Below are 26,327 nucleotides of genomic sequence, written 5' to 3' on the forward strand. Positions count from 1 at the left end.
TGAAATGAGTACAATTGTATGGTAGTTTGAACATTCTTTGGCATTTCCCTTCTTTGGGACTGAAATGAAAACTGACCTTTTCCAGTCCTGTGGCCACTGCCAAGTCTTCTAAATTTGCTGGCATATTGAATGTAACACTTTAACAGTATCATTTTTTAGGATTTTAAATAGCTCAGATAGAATTTTATCACCTCCACTAGCTTTGTTCAAAGTAATGCTTCCTGAGGCCTACTTGACTTCACACTCCAGGATATCTGGCTCTAGGTGAGTGACCACACTATCATGGTTATCTGGGTCATGAATATCTTTTTTGTACAGTTCTTCTGTGTATTCTTGCCACCTCTTCATAATATCTTCTGCTTCTGTTAGGTCCTTGCCATTTCTATTCTTTATCACGTTCATTCTTGCATGAAATGTTCCCATGGTATCTCCAGTTTCCTTTAAGAGATCTCTAGTCTTTTACCACTCTATTGTTTTCCTCTATTTCTTTGCATTGTTCACCTAAGAAGGCTTTCTTTTTTTTTTTTTTTTTTTTTCAGTGGGTTTTGTCATACATTGATGTGAATCAGCCATAGAGTTACACGAATTCCCCATCCCGGTCTCCCATCCCACCTCCCTCTCCACCCGATTCCTCTGGATCTTCCCAGCCCAACAGGCCTGAGCACTTGACTCATGCCTCCCACCTGGGCTGGTGGTCTGTTTCACCACAGATAATATACATGCTGTTAAGAAGGCTTTCTTATCTCACTCTTCTTTGGAACTCTGCATTCAGATGGATATATCTTCTCTTATCTCCTGTGCCTTTCACTTCTTTCCTTTTCTCATCTATTTGTAAGGCCTCCTAAGACACTTTGCCTTCTTGCATTTCTTTTTCTTTGGGTTAGTTTTGGTCCCTGCCTCCTGTACAATATTCCATCTACCAGATCTAATCCCTTGAATCTATTCCTCACCTCCACTGTATAATCATGAGGGATTTGATTTAAGTCATACCAGAATGGCCTACTGGTTTTCCCTGCTTTCTTCATTTTAATCCTGGATTTTGCAATAAGGAGCTCATGATCTGAGCCACAGCTATTCCAAGTCTTGTTTTTGCTGACTGTATAGATCTTCTCCATCTTTGGCTGCAAAGAATATAATCAATCTGATTTCAGTATTGACCATCTGGTGATGTCCTTGTGTGGACATCACATGGAAGAGGGTGTTTGCTATGACCAGTGCATTCTCTTGACTAAACTCTGTTAGCCTTTGCCCTGCTTCATTGTGTACTCCAAGGCCATACCTGCCTGTTACTCCAGGTATCTGTTGACTTCCTACTTTTGCATTCCAATCCTCTATGATGAAAAACATCTTTTTTTGGTGTTAGTTCTAGAAGCTGTTGTAGGTCTTCATAGAACCATTCAACCTCACCTTCTTTGGCATTAATGGTTGGGGCATAGACTTGGATTATGTGATGTTGAATGGTTTGCCTTGGAAATGAACTGAGATTACTGTCATTTTTGAGACTGCACCCAAGTACTGCATTGTAAACTCCCTTATTGACTATGAAGGCTGTTTCATTTCTTCTAGGGCTTTTTGCCCACAGTATTAGGTAAAATGGTCATGTTAGTTAAACTCACCATTCCCATCCATTTTAGTTCATTGATTCCTAAGATGTTGATGTTCAATTTTACCATCTCCTCCTTGATCACATCCAATTTACCTTGATTCATGGACCAAATACTCGAGGTGCCTATGCAGTATTATTCTTTACAACATCAGATTATGCTTTCACCACCAGACACATCCACCACTGAGCATTGTTTCAGCTTTGGCCCATCCTCTTCATTCTTCCTGGAACTATTTCTCCCCTCTTCCCCATAGCATACTGGACACCTACTGACCTAGGGGGTTACAGCAATATGACACCTTCTGGTGTCATATCATTTTGCCTTTTCATACTGTTCATGGGGTTCTCGAGGCAAGAGATCCATGGCCATGTTCTGGTATTATAATATTGTAAATATACATGACCTGGCTATTGTAAATGTTACTGCACTGAACATTGAAGTACATGTATCCTTTTGAATTATGGTTTTCTGGATCATATGGTTGTTCTATGTTTACTTTTTAAAGGCTCTCCATATTGTTCTCCACAGTTGCTATATCAATTTACATTTCTTGAGATAGGTAGAATGACGTCTATTTTAATAGGACTGTAGTAAGAAATTACTATAAACTGGGTGGCTTAGAAGACAGAAACTTGTTGTCTCACAGTTCTGGAGGCTAGAAGTCCAAGATCAAGGTATAACCAGGTTTTGATCCTTCTGAGGGCATTAGGGAGAATCTGCTCTATATGTCTCTTCTGGCTTCCAGTAGTTTGCTGGCCATCATTGTTGTTTCATTGGTTGTAAGTGCATCACTCCAATCTCTTCCTTCATGTCCAAATGGCATCTCCCTGTATTCATATCTGAATATCCCTATTTATAGGACACCAGTCATATAACATCAGGGCTCCTCCCTATTCTAGTATGACTTCACCCTAACTTCTAACTTCAGTAACAACTGTATCTTCAAATAAGATCACATTCTGATGTACTCAACATATGAACTTTGAGGGACGTAATTCAACCCATAATAAATCTTCAGGTAGAAATAGCATATATTTTTTTAGTTGGACAAACTGAGTTTGATCCTTTCCTTTAGCAATGCTTTTCTGATTCAGTTTTATTTTGTCACCTGCAAAATAAGGATGATGCTTTAATAGATTTATTGGTTAAATAATAAACATATAATTATTATTATTTATATATAATTATAAATAATATAACTTATATTACAATTTTATAATAAATAAATATAATTTATATTACAATTTTATAATAAATAAAATAGTATAATTATATATAATTATATATAAATAAAATATAATTTATATAATAAAATTATAATTATTTTATAATTATATATTATTTATAATATATATTTCATATAATATATAAATAAAACATAATTTATTTAATAAAATTGTAATTATTTTATAATTATACAATTATATATCTTTATTCCTCTCTTGGCTAGTAAGTCCACTCATAATCTTGGTTCTGAGGCCCAAACACCCTTGGATAAGTTTCTTTATTTGTTTAGTTGGAGTTGAAAGTGGGTTGGACAAATAGAAGATACCACTAGCTTTGGAGAGTGTTTAGTTCTGGGTTGACTAGAACTAATCTCCACATTGTAGGATATTTGGCATCCAGTGATGTTACCCCATAATTGTGACAACTCCAGACACCTCTATGCATTTCCACATGCTCCCTAGGAAAGTGATTATTGCCCCCACTGAGGACCATATATGTCCAGGTGCAAGGTCAGCTTTCGCCCAGGATATTATAAGTGAGGGAGAAGCAAAGGCTGACAAATACTCAGGCGTATTTTCATTCCTAGTGAGCAGGAACCATCCATGCGGCAAGCCGCCAGGAGGATGCAAGCACAAAGACAGCGCAAAAATGGCATCAGGAAACTCGGGTTCCCATGTGTGACTTCTTACGCAACCAGCAAAATGTTACAGAGTGTTAGTCCTGTTCAAGTAGAAAACCCACTACAATGAAAATAAAAGCCATATCTCACCAGCACCAACCTATCTCCCCCTGTTGAGTGATTTTCAAGACCAATGATGTGTTTCCTGCAGCTGTAGGGCAAGCCCACTGACCCCACAGCCAGCACTTGAAAGCATCTGAAGCTGAATAATGCTAATTCCTGTGACTCGGTGACTTATCTTAATATCTAAATTCTATGTGGTTTAATATGTCCCTTTGGAAGTTCCATGCTTTGAAAAACTGTGTGTAATCAATCCTCTAGGATTGATCAATCCTTTGTTCCTAACATTATCCTTTCTTTATTCAGAGAAAGTTAGTTTCTCCTCACCCTCACTAAATAAATATTGAGAAAATATTTAAGGAATATAAGTTTTAAATAATATCTAATTATAAGCCTGCCCTAGGGGTTAGGTTATGTCTCTCTCTGGCACATGATATCACTCTTCTCCAGCCCTGTTATCCTTGGGATAAAGACTTGTACTTCTCCAGGAAACCTTAGACCATTCAGTGAGACATCAGTTTTGACTCCTGGCTTTAGTTTTTCCCCATTAATAGCATCACATTGTTTAGTGCTCACCTCTCAGTCCCCTCACCTCCTTTGCCTCTGTCAGTCCCAGCCCTTGGGGGCCTCAGGGAGCAGATGGCCATTATCTGTGTTGAATTATATTTGATGACAGACTGAGCTTGTCTCATACACAATTCCCTGGGCAGTGTGTGGGGCCCCCATTGTATCTCCAATATGCCAGCAGACAAACTAGAGACCCAACTACAGCCTCATTCACTAACTTTCCCCATTAGTTCCATACCCATGTCTGTTGTTTATTTTGTACAAGAGGATTTAGGTGAAAAAGCTTCAAATTTGCATGACTGTTTAAGATAAAGATGAAAAATCCTCCCTCTCATAAGCTGTATGAAATTGGGAAAGGTATGGGGATCTCTCTACCTCTCAGGATAGGGGATGATAATAGTACCTACATCACAATGTTGTCATAAGGATGAAAAGAGAGTCAGAAGATTTGAACATACACTTCACCAAAAGAGACAGATAGCAAATAAGCACTTGAAAAGATGCTATTACAGCCCTCATGAGTTACTAGGAAAACACAGATTAAAACCACAATGTGATACCACTACACACCAGTTAGTACTTTAGAAGTGAAACATATACCTATTTCACTCCTAGAGGGAAGAAATATAAAGTCCATACAAATTTTTTAAATGAATATTTGTGGCAGTTTTATGTGTAATGGCCAAACTGGAAACAGTTCATCAATGAAATATTATTCTGAAATAAAAAAGATGAACCACTGATGCACAATGAATAAATTTCAAAATAATTACAGTGAATGAGAGAATAAAGGCAAAAAGACTACATACACAATGTGCAATTAATTTATAGGCCAGGATAGAGGATACAAACTGATTATGGTAACAGAACAGATTGGTAGTTGCTTGGGAACAAAGGCAGGGAGGGGTGAGAGGAAGGTTTTAAGGGGACATGAAGACACTGTAGGGGGTCATGGTGCCTTCACTTGCTTGTGGGGATGGTTTCACATATCAAACCTTACTGAATTGCATACTTTAAATAGATGTGGTTTATTTTATGTAAATTATACCGCAATAATGCATTTTTTAAAAGTGAGTGCCTGTGACACACCAGGCCTTCCATAAACATTAGTTATCATAAACTTTACTGGTATACTGAAAAATGTTTTAGATGAAAGTCTTTAAAAGAGTATCTCATCAAAAGCAATATTCAATGATTAATTCTATCATCATGATATCATAACACAGCTACATTTTTTCTTTCCTTCTAGGGATGCTTATGAATAAAGATGAATTAAGAAAATAGTCCAGACTTTACAGTCAAAAGGCCCGAGCTCATTGCCCATTCTGTCATCCAGTACTTTGTCCTGATGTCTGACCTTGATTTTACTCTTATATAAAATAATATAAATCTACAGCATACAGTTGTTCTAAGAATCAAGCAAAAATGGGTGTGAATATGTTCTGCAAACCATAAGCAACACTAGGATATCAGTCATTACAACTGCAGAGGAAAGAAGCAGAGAGAAGTGTTGACAGTTTTGTAGACTCGGTAACAGAAAGAAAGCAAAATTTTTAAAACCTTGACCAAAAAAACAAAACAAAACCCCACATAAGAGCAAGAGCTAGACCCTCCATCTCTTCAATTCTTTTACTCTGATATTCTCGTGTTCAGATTGCCTAGGACACCTTTAAAATACACATTTCTAGGATCCCCTACTCTTATTGAATCAGAACCCCAAGTGTAGGGATCATGAATCGAGTGTAAGGAAAACTGCCCCAGTGATTCTGATGCAACTGGCAGCACCAGTCAAAGGGTGGTCCTTTGGAAACAACTGCCTTGACCTTGAGGCCTCTCAATGAGAAACAACAGCCATCCTAGGCTGTGTTGCTCAGGTTAAACCTGACTTCAGTCTCCAGAAAAGATAATATACCTCCCATAAAGACTAGGAATGCCAGATGTTTTAAAACATCAGCAAGTGTTACAAGCATTTCCCCATCACCATTCTCCTTCTGGTCCTGAGCACCACACTCAGGAGTCTCACTGGTCCTGAGATTACCCTTGTAATTATCTATGTTGGTAATGCAAATGTGTGTTACTTAACTTCTTTCCAAATCAGTCCTTTCCCTCACAAAATGAAGTCATTCAGTATTGCCTTGGATGGTCCATCTGAGGTGTGGTGTGATGTTTGTGTGGAATCAGCATTTGAAAATCAAGAAGTGAGAAGAAAACCAGCAGGACTGATGCACATCAGTCATTTGTGCCATTTAGGGTGGTTAAAGCAGAGCAATAAAGACCTGAGTTTCCATCTCCTATCTCTTATAAGCTAAACCTGTCCGGGGACTCTATTCCTTCAGCCACAAGAAAAGAATCTTTTCTGTATCTTGAGAATCCACCTATAAGTTACTTCTTGGGGATTGTTGTTTGAAAACCCTCTATTGACAGGCACTACATGAATGCAGTTAAATCTCTTATCATATGGTTCATGATTCTATGAAGTTTGACCAAGTGTTGCAACAATGCCTCTAGGAGTCAGATGGGAGAATTCATTGAAGATTAAGTGCTTGGAAAATGGAGAAAGAATGTCCATCTGAATGGGGCAGCCCCCAATTGGTTTCCATGTACAAATCCAGCCCCAGGTTGCCAGATAATCTGTTTTTTTTTTTTTTTTTTTTTTATCTCCCAAAGGTAGGGCAATAGAAATAGTACTTCTGTTCTGTTGGCAAATTAAGGGAAAACTACTTTTTTTTTTTTTTTTTTTTTTTTTTGGTGACAGCTCAGTTTTATTGGGAAAAACAAAGGATAGTACACCCACGAGGAGTGAGGGCGGGCCGAGGAGAGGGCTCGATCCTTCTAGGCTTCTTCTTTTTATACTCCTCCCCCCTGAGCCTGCCCTTTGCAAACTGGGCTAGCCAAGAAGGGGGAGTGTTTGTTTCACCTGAAGTTCTCACTCCCATCCACCGATTTCCTTCTGTTCCACTTTCGCGGACTTTTTCCTTTTTTTGTCTTTTAGCCACTGCCATTTTAGACTCCCTTTTCCTATTCTAACTACCTAACATTCCCCCCTCAAGAGATGGGAGGCCCAATTCTTTGGCAATGGAGTGCCATGGTCTCTCTGGCTACTTCCTGCTGAGCTGGGACAGCGAGGGCCATTGGGCCTCCCCCTCTTGCTAGTCTCAAGCCTCAGAGTCCTTATAGCAATGTCCATCTAAGGGTGAATGATATTTTCTGTGGTTGGGTGTAGTTTCATATATCCTTGTTGAACTGGCGTAGCATGTTGTAGCTTGTTGACCTGGGCAGAGACAAAATGGGTTAGACAATTGATAATATATGGAGTAATCATAAGCAGCATCAATATGGTGATAACAGGGATTAGTAGGCGCATTAGCCAACTCCAAATTCCCCTTTGCCAGGAGAAAGATCCCCCAAAGAGAGGTTGTAGCCACCCCAAGAACTCTCCAGCTCATTCTTGGAGATCCTGTAGGATCTGAATGTTTTTCTTGAGGTCTGTAAGACTTTCTTCAACTTAACTGGAGGTATTTACCCAGAAACAATATGTCTCATTCAGGGTGGTTCAAGTCCCTCCATTTTCAGGGATCAGGAGATCTATCTCCTGTCTATTTTGGAGTACCACCCCTGCAAGCTGTTTTGGCTGTTTAGAGCTAGCCTGAGAGATCTTATCTCCAGAAACTTAATTTTGGGAGTTTTCATTAGAATGACACTCATTTGTAGTTCTGAATCTCCCAGGGGCTCACAGGTGTATTGAGTGTCGTCTTCTGTTTTCTTCCACAGATTGACTCATGAGTAGGGAATCCAGGAGTTGTGTCCTGGTACCTTGATTGCTTTGGGGGTAGAAAGTATTACAGGGTAGGGGCCCTTCCATTTGGGCTGGAGCTGAGCCTTTGTGGACCCATCTTTCCAGACTTTAATTAGGACTTGAGTCCCTGGAGCATATAGTGATAGCTCTTTAGAATCTTTTGGGTCCTAGTTGACACCCGCAACTGTATATTTCATTGGAGTTGCCCAATGGCCATAGTATAAGACTGGAGGGTGTGAGCCTCTGGATCTAGGAAGAGGTCATTGGCATAAGCAAAAGGTCTCCTATATACCATTTCATAAGGACTAAGACCAACTAGTTCCTTAGGGGCAATATGGATGCAGATGAGAGCTATTGGTAAAGCCGCCTTCTATCCCAGGGAGGTCTCCTGGGTTATCTTTTTTATCGCTGATTTTAAGAATTGGTTGCCTCTTTCTACTTTTCCTAAAGACTGAGGCCTCCTGGCACAATGGAGGTAATAAGTAATGCCCAATGCTTTAGAGACCCCTTGGGTGACCTTAGAAGAAAATGATGCCCCGTTGTCACTTTGTTATGACTTGCACAGACCAAATCTCGGAATTATTTCATGGAGCAGTTTTTTGCTTGTTTTGTTGTTGTTGTTGTTGTTGTTGTTGTTGTTGTTGTTGTTTTACCACCTCCTCAGCCTTCTCAGTCTGGGTGGGAAAGCCTTCAATCCATCCTGTGAATGTATCTATCATAACTAATAGGTATTTATACCCTTGAGAAACTGACATCTGGGTGAAGTCCATCTGCCAGTCCTCTCCTGAGTAGGTCCTACCCCTTCGGATGGGCTGGGCCAGCTGGGGTCTTCAAGCTCCCTGGGGGTTGTTTAATTGGCAAGTGAGACAAGGGGAAACCATTTGCCTTATAGTCATCTGCAGGCCTGTTCCTCTGAAGGACCTTTCTAGTAATCTTTGGAGGGCCTTCTCCCCTAAATGAGTGGTGGCATGTAAGGAGTTAACCAACTTCCACTGAAGGTTCCCATGCAGAAAACGGAGTCCCTCCTTTTGGAACCACCTCATATGATCTTCTTAAAAGTCCTCACTCTTAGCTTTAAAAGTATCACCTTCAGTATATGAAGGAGTTTCTGGCAAATTAGTCTGTGAAACTAAGGTGGCAACCCCTATTAGGTCATTGTTCTGTAATGCTGCTCTCTTAGCTGCCTGATTGTCTGCTTGGTTCCCTCGTGCCACTTCTGTGCTCCCGTTTTGGTGTCCTTTTCAATGAGAGACTGAAACCTCAGCAGGCAGATGGACTGCTTCCAAGAGCCTAAGGATTTGATCATCATATTTGATTGTGGACCCTTGGGTGGTCAAGTGGCCCCTTTCTTTCCAAATAGCAGCATGTGCATGTAGCACCAGAAAGGCATACTTGGATTCAGTGTAAATGGCTATTCCTTTTCCTTTTCCCAGCTCTTAAGCTTGAGTCAGGGCTATGAGCTCAGCCAATTGGGCTGAAGTACCCGGTGGCAAAAGTTTGGCCTCTATGATCTCAAAATTGGAGGCTACTGCATATCCAATTCTTCTTTTTCCATCTAAGACAAAGCTGCTTCCATCAGTGTAGCAGATTTCCTCAGGATTGGTCAAAGGATCTTCTGACAGTCCCTCTCTGGGTTTTGTCCAGTGGTCCAAGGTTTCTTAACTGCAGGTCTTCTGGAATCTGAGACTGAGTTGCATGAGCTTTCTGCCCAGTTTGTTTTTGCTGTCCTGGTCTTCAGCCTTCTGGGCTTCTTGTTATTTCCACTGGACTATGTTTTCTTTGTGTTCAGCTTCCACTGCGTGAGATTTCACTAAGTTGGGCTTCTGCTGTGCTTGGCCTCTGCTTCACAGAGGCCGAGCCAAGGTTGTTTCAGACAGATTAGATCCGAGAAATGGCACCATATATGTCGGAGGAGTGGGTAATTTCCTGATTCTGTCTCACCACAGGAAAGATTTGAAATGGCAGACCAGTTTTACAGCTGGGTTGCAGCTCAGTTTTATTAGGAAAAACTCAGGGCACAAGAGGAGAAGGCAATAGCACCCTACTCCAGTACTCTTGCCTGGAAAATCCCATGGATAGAGGAGCCTAGAAGGCTGCAGTCCATGGGGTCGCTGAGGGTCAGACATGACTGAGTGACTTCTCTTTCACTTTTCACTTTCATGCATTGGAGAAGGAAATCACAGGGATTGGGGTGCATGGTGGGCTGCCGTCTGTGGGGTCACACAGAGTCGAACACGACTGAAGTGACTTAGCAGCAGCAGCAGCAGCAAGGCACAAGGGCAGGCCGACGCCAAAGGAGAGGCTGAAAACTACTTTTAAGTGGAATGAATGAAACACCTCCAGGTCACTGTGAACTTATAGGCCTCTTATTCTTACTATTATTCAAAAGTACAATCTCTTAATAACAACAAGAAAAGTATACCAATATAATAAATCTTGTACACACATAATCAGTCAATAACATATACAATTCTACCTCCTATAATGAACATTTTAAAGAATATAAATTAAGCTCAAATAGCTGACTCTTCATGGAAAGAATCAAATAACCATTGGTCCGAACAGTAGCTTGTTGTTGAATCCTAATCGGCAGTGGATTGAGGTTTGGTTTTCTGTCTCTTGCAGCAGGATGTAAAAGAACCATATTCTCCTTCTCCTCACAACCAGGATCATCCATCCCACCAGAAATAGCAGAAGGTACTCCTTACAGGGTAGCCCTATCTCACACAGGGCCCTGCATAGGAAGAAATGGGGCCAGGGATCAAACCCCAAGATCAAGAGTGTATCATATTTTTTCTTTGCTGGATAACATGTACCTGCATGATATGGTCAAAAATGACTTCCCTCATTTTGTTGAGAAACTCTCTTTGAACTGTAATGAAAGTGGGGAGGTGTTTTCACAGTTGGTGCTAATGAATGACTCTTGGGAAGTATCCAATAAACTGTCAACTGAAAAAAATTGCACAACATAAATGTTGAGAATTATGTTTTATTCAGAGGACATTCTGAGCACTTCAAACCTGAGAAATAACATCTCAAATAACTCTGAGAAACTGCTCCCAAGAAGCAACGTGAGGAGCCAGTATATACAGGAGTTTTTGCAACAAAGACCAGGTAGTGGGAACATCAAAAGATAACTATTAATTAAAGAAAAACAGCTATCTCAAGCTAATGAAATTTAGCACTTTCCTATGTATGGGAAGATGCAACAGTCGGGGCTCACTGAAGCCACTCCTTTGATATACACTTCAGCTACCTGGGGCCAGAACACTGCTTCTCTCCATCCTGAGTCCCCTCAGGGTACCCCATGGGGCTGCTGCAGTGGCTGAAGGCTTGGCAGCTGGCAGTCCATTTTTCTCCATCCTGAGTTCCCTCAGGGCTCACCATCAGGGTGACTGTATTGTGATGGCTTGGTGGCTGCAACATCCTTTGTTTGCTGGTATGACAGACAATATTTTTCATTCACAAAATGATGTTTCTGTTTGAAATCTGAGAGTACTTGTAAGGTCCAATTGACCTATGAAATGTGAGTGATGGATATCTCCAGTTGAGAACTACTGTAGGATCTTGGGTTATCTGTAACTTGGTCTTCTAAGACTTTACAGAATATAAGTGGTGTTGGGTATTCTCGTTTGGGACAGATGTGGAAGAGTTAAACTTTAGTGGTTGGGGTACTAGCAGAGAGCAGAGTAACCTATTGACATTCCCAGAGTTTCCCTCAAAAGGCTGAACCCTTCACACAGAAACTCTTTGCATGGGCATGGGATAAGGGAGTCAACCAAGGATGCTGTGGCAGCTGCAGAAAGCCATCACCACCCCTTGATCTGAAGGTCAGGTCCGTGTCACCAGATCCTGGTGGTAGCTCCCTCTATGGAACGGAGTTGCTAGCAGACTGTGTAGAGAGGTGCAGAGACACTGCCCATGTCCTTCTGATCTCCTGCCAAGTCCCCCTCAGGCTTCCTCCCTCCTCTGACACCCAGAGGTCCAGGGAACCCAGGAATCCATAGAGGCCAGTCAGTCTCCTAGGGCACAGAGTGGGGCAGAGAGTGAGAGAGAAATGAGAGTTATTATCTCATAAGGTTGGGGAAATCTTCACTCCTGGAACATTAGAGACTAAGGGTCTTTCAACCTCTAATATAGAGGTCCCCAATACCCAGGCCATGAACTGGTACCAGCCCATGGCATGTAAAGAACTGAGCCACACAGGAGGTGAATGGCAGGTAAGTGAGCAAAGTTTCATCCATACTTACCACTACTCTCCATTGCTCACATCCCCCTAGATGGGACTGTCTAATTGCAGGAAAAGAAACTCAGGGCTCCCACGTATTCTGCATTATAGTGAGTTGTATGTTTATTTCATCATATATCACAATATAATAATAATAGAAGTAGAATGCACAGTAAATGTAATGTATCTGAATCATCCCCAAGCCCCCTCCCCCTTACCCTGGTCTGTGGAAAAATTGTCTTCCAGGAAACCAGTCCCTGGTGACAGAATGGGGACCACTGCCCTAATCCTCTAGCCCTCACTGGTTGATGAGGGGACTGGGACAGAGGGACTGAACTACTGAGTCAACGTGTGTAAACCCAATAAGAGGCACACTTGAGACCACAGGAATCAATATGACACCGGGATTCATATGACTCTAACGCTAGAAGAGGGTTGGCTAAAAGGCACATCTATGAGGTTATTTGCCCAACTGTGCCCCTAAGACATCAGGAATTGAGTGTGAATTTTTTTCCTCCTGAACCAAAACATGCCCTCAGACTTTTTCCTGAGGCTCCAGGTGGCCCCTAATAATCAATCCATCTTCTTGCCCTATTACTTAACAATACAAGGTGCTCTAAACCCCTTAGACATAAAGCTCAGATGATTCTGTGATTTTCCTCCTCGAACCATGACTCATTCTCAGAAGGTGTATCCTTGAAGATGTCCAGACTGCTCACCCTGGTGACTTGGTGGAGGGCACTGACAGTTTGGAAGGAGACAGAGCACCATAAAATGAAGCTTCCTGAAGGATAACAATACAAGGCCTTGATCCCCTGATGGGTTTTCTCTTCCTCTGTCCCGCAGGTTGACAGAACAGAGGTGATTCGCACCTGCATCAACCCAGTCTATTCAAAACTGTTCACAGTGGACTTTTACTTCGAGGAGGTGCAGCGCCTGCGGTTTGAGGTCCATGACATCAGCAGCACCCACAATGGGCTGAAGGAGGCCGACTTTCTGGGCAGCATGGAGTGCACGCTTGGCCAGGTGGGTCCGTGACACCCTCCCTCCCCTTTAGCCTTCTGAGGGCCTTTCACCCTCCTTTTTTCCCCTCTCCCCTCATTCAGTCTTTGCTTTCTTTCTCCTGTTGATTTATTTCCTTTAACAGGTAGCATTGTGTGACATGCACTGCCATGTCCATTATATTCAGTGTTACACTTTCATGTGGATGATGGTTGCAGATATGTCAGGTGTCACTTATTTTGCACAGTTAATCATTTTTGTTTCTGAATTCCTTCATTCTGTCAATCATTTATTTAACAACTATTTATGGAGCACCTGCTCTGCTCCAGTTGTATGTCTGCTATTGCCTTATCCTGATACATCATAATCTTCCTTTCCTTTTTCCCTTCCTTCTTGCTGTACCCAGAACTCGAATAAGTGCTGAGGTGGGATCTAAGTGGAAATAGTCCCTGTGCTCAAGACTAATTGGAGAAGGCTCAGTGCATGCCCCTCAAACTGAGCCACTCATGATGTGCTCTAAGCTCTCATGAGAACTCATCCTGGGAGCTATATACGGTTATGGGCCTGCAGGGAAGGGAGAGCTTTCTGCTGGGGAGAATGACAAAAGGCATTGTGGAACCAAACTTTGAAAAAATATGGTCCAGGGGTTGAAGAAGGAGGAGGGATGTCTTCAGGTAAAAAGGCAATGCAAACAAGGCATAGAGGTCATAGCAACCATGCAGAGCTAAGGGTTGAGAGGACCAGCCACCCTTAATCAAGGTCAGAGGCTGATTTACTGGGAAACTAGTGCAGCTTAAAATTCAGAGAACTTCACTTATGTAGACACTTCCAAAGTTCTATATCATGTTTTTATTTGTAGTGTTGTACTTTTTCCACAAAGAAAGATTCCAAATTATATAAGCCTCAAGCCTCACAAAACCTGCATTAATCCTATGTAGAGGTAAGGATCTTGTTTAGGGACTAGTAAGAAAGAGTTTAAGTTGTCTTAAAACTCAACATTCAGAAAACTTAAGATCATGGCATCCAGTCCCATCACTTCATGGCAAATAGGTGGGGAAACAATGGAAACAGTGACAGACTTTATTTGGGGGGGGGGGGGGGGGTTCTCCAGTATCACTGCAGATGTTTACTGCAGCCATGAGATTAAAACACACTTGCTCCTTGGAAGAAAAGTTATGACCAACCTAGACAGCATATTAAAAAGCAGAGAGATTACTATGCCAGCAAAGGTCCATCTAGTCAAAGCTATGGTTTTTCCAGTGTTCATGTATGGATGTGAGGGTTGGACTAGAAAGCTGCACTCCTCTTCCTGCCTCACTTCTCTACTCCACTGTGGTGCTTCCTTCACCTTCTTTGACTTTCAGTCTCAGAGTCAGTTTTTTGGTAAATCCAAGCAAAGATACTCTGCAGCATATGCCAAACTCCTTCCTGAATCCAGACTGTATGCAGTGTTCCCATCTGCTCAGAATGTGCTTCCTTTCCCTGCTCACACTCATGCTCCCTTCCCAAATTCAGTGGAAATGTCACTTCTTTCTGGAAGCCTTCTCTGAACTCTTGTCTGCTTGATACGATCCTGTCAATGTTTGCTTCCTCTTCTGTGCTTCTCCCTAAGAATGGCTGTGATTTATTTGTGTAATTATTTGTTTTACATCTTTATCCCCAACTAGTTGTGAGCTGTTTGAAGGCAAAGACAATGTCCCTGGCCCCTGGCACACTGCCTGGCATGAGGTAGAGGGTCAAGAACTGTTTGGACATGGGAAGATAAGCCTTACAAAAGAGGTAGTTTTGAGGATCATTCACACAGACAAAATTGTGAAAGCTTTGGATAAACAAGATCTTTTATTCACGTGACTTAGTGGATCTACAGTTACTTCTTAGGATAGCATATAACTTTTATGCATAGGTGGGATGCTCATTGCTAAGTGAGAATCTTAAAATGGTTCCTTTATATCTGCAAAATGCCATTTTAATCACCTTTTAAGTTTATTTATTATTTATTTAAGTTTACTTAAGTTGGAAGGGCTGATGTTGAAGCTGAAACTCCAATACTTTGGCCACCTGATGCAAAGAGCTGACTTATTGGAAAAGACCCTGGTGCTGGGAAAGATTTAGGGCAGGAAGAGAAGGGGATGACAGAGGATGAGATGGTTGGTTGGCATCAGTGACTCAATGGACATGGGTTTGGGTGGACTCCGGGAGTTGGTGATGGACGAGGAGGCCTGGCGTGCTGTGGTTCATGGTGTCGCAAAGAGTCAGACACAACTGAGTAACTGAACTGAACTGAACTGAAGTTTATTTATACATTACAGAATTTCACCTCAAATCCACTATTCATTCATTCATTCATTGCCTACTTTTAGTGCACTGTACCTATCAAGAACTACGTGCTCTTGACTCTTTCCAAAAGTAACGAGAGAGATATACAATGATGATTATGTAATATATGATGGAGAACATCCCTGGAACCCACCTTCTTGTGGACTTCTCAGGAGGGAATAAGGTGTCCTGCTGTCAAAGCCCTTTGGGATGAGGTTTCCCATTACTCAAGTGAAAAGCATCAGGGTTGATATGGAGAAATGGCCAGAGGGCCTAGAGTGGGAGAAACAGAGAAACTGAGGGGTTCATTCACGCAATCTTCTTAATCTGTCGAGATGAGACATATGTAGACCTGAGCACTTAAAGTGAATTACCAATAGTCCTTCCTAAGTATACTGTGATGCTTTTGAAAGGGCTTTCAAACTGATCATTTCTCTTGGCTTTAAAAAAAAAAAAAATTTTTTTTTGAAGTATAGTTGAGTTACAATGTTGTGTTAATTTCTGCTGTATGGCAAAGGGACTCAGCTGTACATGTATATACATTCTTTTTCATATTCTTTTCCATTCTGGTTTATCACAAGGTGTTGAATATAGTTCCCTGTGATATACAATAGGGCCTTGTTCTTTATCTATCTTATATATGCTAGTTTGCATCTGAGTTGAGAAAACTAAGAATCAGAAAGATTCCATGCCTTGACAGAGCCAAGACCAGAAGTCAAGAGCTCTTTATCTTTAATTCAAAGCTCTTTCTTCTGCCATGATTTAGGAAAGGATAATGCAGGGAGGCTGCATGTTGTGAGAAATTTTGTTGACATGGTGGCTTAGGAGGAAAAAAAGACATGAGCAGCAAGTCAGCCATGCTTCCTGAGCCATACTACTGCACCCCCTGGTGATTTGCTGGCCTGACTGGGTATCCTGTATATTTTTAAACAACCACCCTCTCATAATATCAGCCATGTGATTGGTGCTATTGACCTGGCCAACACTTTGGGATGCCACTGACTTAAACCAATCAGAATGTCTCAATTTTGTGGCAACCGTGATTGATTCAGGGAAGCTATGTAACTCATCAGGCATAATGAGATGTAAATATATATTGGCCGGAGCCTTATAAGAAAGAAAAGGTAGGGTTGTGAGGTGGAAATGGACCCTGCAAAAGAAAAATGTAGGTGCTGTTGGAGAAAAAGAGAGAAACTGAATGGTGTTCTTTGCATCCTAGATAGAGTCTGTCTGAAGCCAGCCTGTCCTCAAAATTTCAACCATTATCTTCTCTTTGCTGTTTGAACCACTATAGGCTAATTCATTTTGCCGCTTGCAAAGTGAAGTCTAATATATTGAATTATGTTCCACAGAACCCCTTTCCCAGACCATAGTGATCTCTTTAAACTCCAAACTCCTATAACCCAACTTTATTTCATTCATGTAAATCATTCTACATTGCACTGAGAAGTTTCTTTTTATCAGTTCACTAAAATAATTTCTCTCTTAATTAGCACTTTTTGTTATAGTTACCTGGTCCATCCCCAGATTACAAGTTTTTAGAGCCAGAGGCCGCAGGCCACATTCAGCACTTCTTTGGGTCTAAAGTAATATCATGCTTTATATATCATGTGCTCAAGTCAAATTTATTGATCAGTTAATTTTGAAAATTTCAGATCAGTATGAACTTATACTTTGACATGATAAATTTAATTCTTTTATGTATTCATTTTTTTCAGCAAATATTTAGGAAGGACCCCAGGCATAAAAAAATACCATGCTAGGTGCTACAGGCACAAAGATGAAAAAAACAGGGGCCCTGTTCCAGAAGAGCTTATAATTAGGTAGGAGATACAGACTAATAAAGAAATCATCAAAATGCATATTACTAAGTGCTACATAATGAGTTGTGCTTCAAGGGCTCTGAGGGAAAGACTTACCTCTGCCTAAAGGCAATCGAGGAGGTCTTACAAGAAAATTGTCTCAGTCTGGACCTGAGTCTCAAAGAGTGAGTAGGGATTCACCAGCAGAGAAAAGAAATAAGGACTCTCTGGGCAAAATGACTGGTATACATCAATGCACAGCAGTATGAGAATGTCAGAGAACTCTGAGTGAATCAGCTTGGTGGGATGGGCAAGTGAGTTGGGAAAGGGATAAAAGAGGCCAGACAGGAGAAGGTGAGCTGAGCTGACCACATGCTTTTATGAGCTTTTCATTAAAGTTTGGAGAGCTTGGACTGGATGCACAAAAGGCCCTGAGGGGCTTTAACAAGGGGAGGGTCAGGACTGAATGTGTGTACTGGAAAGATCACTATGGTATTCCTGTAAATGGTGGATGGGAGAGGACTGATGTGGAGGCAGATAAGCAAGTTAGAAGGCTGTTAAAACAATAAAGAAGAGTTGGGGAGGAAAGTCATGATGAAAGTTGAGAAGAGGAGGTACAGAGGGGAATGTGTCTGAGAGCACAACCAACAAGTTTTCGAACCTGGGTGAGGAATGCAGGGTCTTCTGGCATCTGAAAAAGTTTACTGTAGGAGCAACTTGCTGTCATTGAGGGGAATCAGATTGAGGAATGAGATGGGGAGTAGGATGTGGTGCCAACACCTTAAGCTCAGGATGTCTGTGAAAAGTCCAGAGGAAGTTGCCACTTGGTGGCTTTACCACATGGATCTGATGATGACACAGATTTGGAAGCTGACTCCCTACATGTGGTAGTTGGTAGCAGAAAGTCAAAATCCTTTTCTATATGTAGAGTTCTTTTGATGGTTATTTAGAATCGGATAAGTAAAACAGTCATGTGATTAAAACAAGATTTGATATTGCTATACTACATAAAGGGGGCTTCCCTCATAGCTCAATAGGTAAAGAATTTGCCTGCAATGCAGGAGACCTGGGTTAGATTCATGGTTCAGGAAGATCCCCTGGAGAAGTAAATGGCAACCCACTCCAGTATTCTTCCCTGGAGAATCCCATGGACAGAAGAGCCTGGAAGGCTACAGTCCATGGGGTCACAAGAGTCAGACACGACTTAGTGGCTAACACAACAGACAAATGCATTTGTCATGAGAGCTCTGCAAAGGGTAAGCAGACCTCCTTCACTCTTTACAGTTTGACAGTTTGTTACCCTTTGGTGAGAATGGGAATTTTGTCACTTTTTCCAAATTATTCTCTCTAATGTGATCAAGCATAAAAAAAAAAAAAAAAAAAATCAGCATTTTCCTTCTTTGTAACTTCAGCAGTGAGAGAAGATTCCTTTTCCTTGCACTGCTTAGTTGGGCAGGGAATGGTGGACATGGGAGCTGTAGGAACAGTGTGGTGGGGGCCCAAGTTGCAGTTTCATGATGCTGCACCACGGAGCTGAGTAGACTAGTGTCAGATCCCAGCTCAGCCATGCTCAGTTGTATGTCCAGAGGCAAACTCCTGCAGCCATTTAAACCTCAGTCTCTTCATTTGCACAGTGATTATAATAGTTCTGACCTCAAGAAAGAGTGTGAAGATCAAATGAAAAAAATACATATAAGGTGCTAAGCAGCGTCCCTGGCTTTCAGCATCTGAAACCTGTTGTTAAGGAGATACCACTATGGACACTGGTAAGGACCAACATTGTTTCAGGAGTAAATGTGGAAGGAAAAAAAAAGTGAAAACATTATGATAGAACCCATGTCCTGGGCAATTAGTAAAACTGAACTTATAATTTTGCCTTAAGATTGTTGCATAATTTATATAGTTAAAGATTCAGTGTGTGTAATATTTACTCTTATCATGCTACTTTTAGTAAAAAAATAGTTTCTCTGAAATAATTTGGGACATATGTTCCTGATCCTGTCTTCCACAACTGAAGCCCAAGACAAAAGATAAAATGACTTACCAGAACCCATCCAGAAAGTCACACATTCAGAGCCTCTCAAGTACCTACTCTGTCTAAATTTGTCACATTTCCATTCTGCCATGTGAATCAGCAGGGCTTATGGTATTTGGGAAGGGAAAATAGCAGCCCTCAGCATGCTAGAAACTGGCATTGGCCATAACATTGGGTACCAGCAGTGCAAGTACCCAGTGAGTGGTGGTGCCAGATGAGGCTTCATGTCCTCTAAAAGCAGTCAAGGCAGAACTGTGTGTTCTCAGCAGATGAATGGAGAGGGTGAATCATAGATGCAGGGTGTTCAGAAAGCTGTGTATGCCTTCTGTGTCAGTGTGGAGACCTTCCTTGGGTTGCTGTTGGCTGAAAGAAGACCAGAAACTAAACCCTGCTCCTGCTGCACCCACCAGAGGGCATGCTAGGGAGAAACTCGACCCCTTATCATCTCGAACAGCAAGCCAACCTTCTTTTTTATTTTACTTTATTTCTTTATTATTTTATATAAATGTATTTATTCTTAATTGAAATATAATGGCTTTCAACATTGTGTTGGTTTCTGCCAAACGTCAAGATGAATTAGCCATATGTATATCTATGCCCCCTCCTTCTGAACCTGCCTTTCACTTCACTCCCCATCCCACCCCTCTAGGTTGTTACAGAGCACAGGTTTGAATTCCCTGAGTCATTCAGCAAATTCCCATTGGCTGTCTGTTTTACATATGGTAATGTATATGTTTCCATGTTACTCACGCCATTATCCCACCCACTCTCTCCTCCTCCCAACCCTGTCCATATGTCTATTCTCATTGTCTGTGCCTCCATTTATACAATACAAATAGGTTCATTTCTAGATTCCACACATATGCGTTAACATACAATATTTTTCTCTTTTTTACTTACTTCATTCTGTATAAGAGGCTGTAGGTTCATCCATCTGATTAGAACTGACTCAAATGTGTTCCATTTTATGGCTGAGAAATATTCCATTATATATGTATGTGTGTGTGTGTGTGTGTGTGTGTGTTATATATATATACCACAGCTTCTTCATCCATTCATCTGCCGATGGACATCTAGGCTACCTCCGTGTTCTACCATTGTTAATTGTGCTGCAATAAACATTGGGGTACATGTGCCTTTTACAGTTTTGGTTTCCTGAGGGTATAAGCCTAGTAGTGAGATTACTGGGTCATGTGCTGGTTTTATTCCTCATTTTTTAAGGAATCTCCATTTGTCTTTCATAGTGGCTGTATCAGTTTATATTCCCACCAACAGTACAGAGGGTTCCCTTTTCTCCACACCCTCTCCAGCATTTAATGTTTGGAGACTTTTTATGATGGTCATTCTAACTGGTGTGAGGTGATATCCAGTGTAGTTTGATTTGCATTTCTCATGAGCAAAGTTGAGCATCTTTTCATGTGTTTGTTAGCCATCTGTATGTCTTTCTTGGAGAAATGTCTGCTTAGGTCTTTTGCCTGCTTTTTGATTGTTTCTTTGTTTCTCTGGTATTGAGTTGTATGAACTGCTTGTATATTTTGGAAATTAATCCTTTGTCAGTTGTTTCATTTGCTATCATTTTCTCACATTCCAAGGACTGTCTTTTTACCTTGTTAATAGTTTCCTTTGCTGTGCAAAAACTTTTAAGTTTAATTAAGTCCCACTTGTTTGTTTTTATTTTTATTTCCATTGCTCTAGGAGGTGAGTCATAGAGGGTCTTGCTGTGATTTATGTCATAGAGTATTCTGCCTATGTTGTCCTACACAGAAATAACTTGCATTCCTATGCACTAACAATGTTTTCCTAGTTTTATAGTTTCTGGTCTTACATTTAGGCCTTTAATCCATTTTGAGATTATCTTTGTATATGGTGTTAGGAAGTGTTCTGATTTCATTCTTTTACATGTAGCTTTCCAGTTTTCCCAGCAGCACTTCTTGAGGAGACTTGATATCTTTGCCCCACTTTGTCAAAATTAAGGTACCCATAGGTGTGTGAATTTATCTCTGGTCTTTCTATCTTATTCCACTGGTCTATGTTTCTGTTTTTATGCCATTAACTTACTGTCTTGATGACTGTATATCTGTAGTGTAGTCTGAAGTCAGGAAGGTTGATTCCTCCAGCTCCATTCTTCTTTCTCAAGATTACTTTGGCTCTTTATGGTCTTATATGCTTCCTTATGAAATGTGAGAGTTTTTGTTCTAGTTCTGTGGGAAATATCATGGGTAATTTGACAGACATCACACTGAACCTGTAGATTGCATTAGGTAGTATAGTCATTTTCACAACATTGATTCTTCCAACCCAGGAACATGGGATATCTCTCCATTTGGTTATGTTGTCTTTGATTTTTTTATCAGTGTTTTATAATTTTCTGTATACAGCTCTTTTGTCTCCTTAGGTAGGTTTATTCCTAGGCATTTTGTTCTTTTTATTGCAATGGTAAATGAGATTGAATCCTTAGTTTCTCTTTCTGCTTTTTCATTGTTAGTGCATAGGAATGCAAGTGATTTCTATGTATTGATTTTGTACCCTCAACTGTGCTGAATTTACTGATTAGCTCTAGTTATTTTCTGATAATATATTTATGGTTTTCTATGTATATTATCATGTATATGCAAACAGAGTTTTATTTCTTCGTTTCCAATCTGATTTCCTTTTATTTCTTTTTCTTCTCTAAATGCGGTGGCTAGGACTTTCAAAACTTTGTTGAGTAATCGTGGTGAGAGTGGATGCACTTTTTTTGTTCCTGATGTTACAGGGAATGCCTTAAGTTTTTCAGCATTGAGAATAATGTTTGATGTGGTTTTATCACATATGGCCTGTATTAGTTAAGGTAGGTTCCTTCTATGCCCATTTTTTAAGAGTTTTTATCATAAATTGGTACTGAATTTTGTCAAACACTTTTTCTGCATCTATTGAAATGATCATATGGTTTTTATCTTCCAACTCATTAATATGGTGTATCATATTGATTGATTTGTATATACTGAAGAACCCTTGCATCCCTGGGCTAAGCTCAACTTGACCATGGTGTATGATCTTTTTAATGTGTTGTTGAATTCTGTTTGCTAGGATTTTGTTGAGGATTTTTGCATCTATTTTCATCAGTTATTTTGGCCTATAATTTTCTTTTTTGTGCCTTGTCTCTCTCTGGTTTTTGTATCAGGGTGATAGTGGCCTCACAGAACGAGTTTAGAAGTGTTTCTTCCTCTGAAATTTTTTGCAAGAGTTTTAGAAGAATAGAAATCAGCTTTTCTCTAAATGTATGGCAGAATTCAGCTTTAAAGCCATGTGGCCCTGGGTTTTTGTTTTTTGGGAATTTTTTTTTTATCATAGTTTCAATTTCAATGCTTGTAGTTGGCTTGTTCATGATTTCTCTTTCTTCCTGGATCAGTCTTGGAAGTTTGAAGTTTTCTAAGTATCTGTCTATTTCTTCCAGGTTTTCCATTTTATTGGCATGTAGTTGTTTGTAATAGTCTCTAATGATCCTTTGTATTTCTGCATTGTCTGTTGTAACCTCTCCCTTTTGTTTATAATTTTGTTGATTTGATTCTTCTCCCTTTTTTCTTGATGAGTCTGGCTAATGGTTTCTCAATTTTGTTTATATTCTCAAAGAACCAGCTTTTAGTTTTATTAATCTTTACTATTTCCACTCTGAGCTTTATGATTTTTTTTTCTTCTACTAACTTTAGGGATTCATGTCCTTCTTCTTTCACTTGTTTTAGATGTAAAGTTAGTTTGTATGTTTGATGTTTTTCTTGTTTCTTGCAGTATAGTTGTATCACTATAAACTTTACTCTTAGAACTGCTTTTGCTGCTCCCCATAGCTTTTGAGTTGTCATGCTTTTATTGTCATTTGTTTCTAGGAATTTTTTATTTCCCTTTTGACTTCTTTAGTAACCTGTTTGTTATTTAGAAATATATTATTTAATCTCTGTTTGTTTGTGTTTTTTACAGTTTTTTTTCCCCCTGTAATTTATATCTAGTGTCATAGCATTTTGGTCAGAAATGATGCTTCATATGATTAATTTTCTTAGATTTACTGAGGTTTGATATGTGATATGGTCTATCCTGGAGAATGTTCCATGTGTATTTGAGAAGAAAGCATATTCTTTTGTATTTGGATGGAATGTCCTGAAGATATCAATTAGATCCTTTTGATATAATGTGTCGTTTAAGACTAGTTTTTCCTTACTAATTTTCTGTTTTGGTGATTTGTCCATTGGTGTAAGTGGGGTGTTAAAGTCCACTACCTTTATTGTGTTACTGTAAATTTCTTCTTTTATTCTGTTAGTGTTTATCTTATGCATTGAGGTACTCCTATGTTGGGTGCATAGATGATTACAGTTGTTATGTCTTCCTCTTGGATTGATCCCTTGATCATTATGTAGTGTCCTTCCTTATCTCTTGTAATACTCTTTATTTTAAGGCCTATTTTGTCTGATAAGAGGATGGTTACTCTGACTTTCTTTTGATTTCCATTTGCATGAAATGTTTTCTTCCATCCTCTCACTTTCAGTCTGTACGTGTCTCTAGGTCTGAAGTGGGTCTCATAGATAGCGTATATATGGGTCTTATTTTTGTATCCATTCAGGCAGTCTGTGTCTTTTGACTGGAGCATTTAAACCATTTACATTTAAAGTAATTATTGATATTTGTATTCCTGTTGCCATTTTCTTAGTTGTTTAGGGTTTGTTTTTGTAGGTATTTTCCTTCTCTTGTGTTTCCTGTCCATATAAATCTCTTTAGTATCTGTTGTCAAGCAGTTTGGTGGTACTAAATTCACTTTTGCTTGCCTATAAAGTTTTTGATTTCTCCATCAATTTTGAATGAAATCCTTACTGGGTAGAGTAATCTTGGTTGTAGATTTTTCACTTTTACTACTTTAAGTATATCCTGTCGTTCCCTTCTGGCTTGCAGAGTTTTTGCTGAAAGACCCTTTGTTAATCATATGGGGTTTCCTTTGTATGTTACTTGTTGCTTTTCCCTTGCTGCTTTTAATAGTCTTTCTTTGTGTTTAATCTTTGTTAGTTTGATTAGTATGTATCTTGGCATGTTTCTACTTGAATTTATCCTGTATGGGACTCTCTGCACTTCTTGGACTTGATTAATCATTTCCTTTCCCATGTTGGGAAAATTTTTAATTATACTCTCTTCAACATTTCTCTCAGACCCTTTCTTTTTCTCTTCTTCTGGGACCCATGTAATTTGAATGTTGGTGAATTTAATATTGTCCCAGGGGTCTCTGAGGCTATCCTCAGTCCTTTTCATTCTTTTTCCTTTATTCTGCTCTTCAGCAGTTATTTCCACCATTCTGTCTTCTGGCCCACTTATGGATTCTTCTGCCTTGTATATTCTGCTATTGATTCCTTCCAGAGTATTTTTAATTTCAGTAATTGTGTTGTTCATCTCTGTTTATACTTTATTTATTCTGAGTCCTTGTTAAATGTGTTAATTGATTCTTGCATTTTCTCCATTCTATTTTTGAGGTTTTGGATCATCTTTACTATCATTATTCTGAATTCTTTTTCAGGTAGTTTGCCTATTTCCTCTTTGTTTATTTGGTCTTGTGTGTTTCTAGCTTGTCCCTTCATTTTCACAATATTTTTCTGCCTTTTGTTTTCTTTTTTTATCTTATTGTGTTTGAGGTCTCCTTTTCCCAGGGTTCAAGGTCAAATTCCTTCTTCCTTTTGGTTTCTGCTCTCGGTGGGTAGGTTTGGCTCAGTGGTTTGTGTAGGCTATGTGTTGGGTGTGACTTGTGCTTGTGGGAGGAGGTGGTGGGTATTTTCTCCCCCTCTGATGTGCAGGGCTGTGTGAGGTGGTAACCCTGCCTGCTGATGATTGGTTTGTGTTTTTTCCTTGTTTATTGTTTAGGTGAGGCATCTTTCATTGGGCAGTTGGGTGGTCCTGGTCTTGCATACAGGTGGAGGCCTTTTGGGGAGTTCTCTCTTATTAAAACTCCCTGTGTTTAGAAGTTCTCTGTCAGCCTAAGGTTTTGCATCAAAACGCCTACTCCAAGGGCTCACAGCCTAAACTCTGGCTGGGGAACTGAGATTCCACAAGTGGTTTGTTATGGCATTAAAGGGGATTAAAACACACACAGAAAAAAGAAAAAAAAAAACAAGAAACAAAAATGAACCCTAGACAAATGGCAAATACAAAATCAAGCAAATAATAACAAAAATAATAGAATATACACACACATGTACACACATAAACAAAACCAAAACATCCCAAAAGAATAAAGTACAAGAGATTGACCCAGCAAACAAAAGAAACTAAAAATGATATCAATCAGTTAAAAACAAAACTAACTAAAACACACAGGAAAGCAAAACCAAAGCAAGGTACCAACTGGAGGAAAAGCAGCAAAAACAAAACAAACTAATAAACATAGTGAGAAAAAGGAAGAAAAGAAAGAATAGAAAATCAAGATTAAATAGAGGTAGATAAAAAAAGGTTTATATATATTAAAGAATAACTGCAGCAGTAAAGATCAATAAGAAAAGTAAACAAAAGAATAAATATTTTAAAAAATACATTTTTTAAAGGAAAAAACCCCACAGAACCACAAAAAGCCAATATAGAGGCAGAAGCAAATAAAGGAAATAAAAATTGTAATATAAAAAAATTTCCAAAGCTTAAATAGATTTAATAGTACTAATAAAATCAACAAATACAGTCACAGAGGGGGGAAAAAGAAAGAAAAAGAAGAAAATCCAGAAGCAGCTACAGAACAAGTCAAAACATAAGAATAATAATAAACTGTTTTTCTTGGATCTCAGCTGTCAGAGTCCTTTCCCTTGCTTTGAGTCACTTTCTACCTCACCTCCCTAGGATGCCATCCAGTGCTGCACTGGCCTCAGACCTGCTGTGGGGGCAGCTCAAACTCTAATCTGGTCTTATTTCTGCATGTTCTTGCCTCCAGTGTCCACAGCTGCCAGAGCTAGTGAGTTTTCTTATGTGGGAACTCTCATTGTCCTTTTACATATTCCATAGACACTCTGCCTA

At 39.9% G+C, this 26,327-nt stretch overlaps 1 protein-coding gene across 1 annotated transcript in view; it reads left to right on the top strand.

The window, feature by feature from the left end:
• The window catches only part of CPNE4 (copine 4), a 653,986-nt gene that overhangs the window by 417,331 nt on the left and 210,328 nt on the right, over window positions 1-26,327 (top strand). Inside the window, exon 3 of the mRNA XM_065942642.1 lies at window positions 13,011-13,190. Within this exon, the coding sequence (XP_065798714.1) occupies window positions 13,011-13,190 (180 nt within the window). The remainder of the gene's footprint in view (window positions 1-13,010; window positions 13,191-26,327) is intronic.

This window comes from Muntiacus reevesi, chromosome 8 (assembly GCF_963930625.1).
Source record: "Muntiacus reevesi chromosome 8, mMunRee1.1, whole genome shotgun sequence".
In the NCBI taxonomy this organism is placed as follows: domain Eukaryota; kingdom Metazoa; phylum Chordata; class Mammalia; order Artiodactyla; family Cervidae; genus Muntiacus; species Muntiacus reevesi.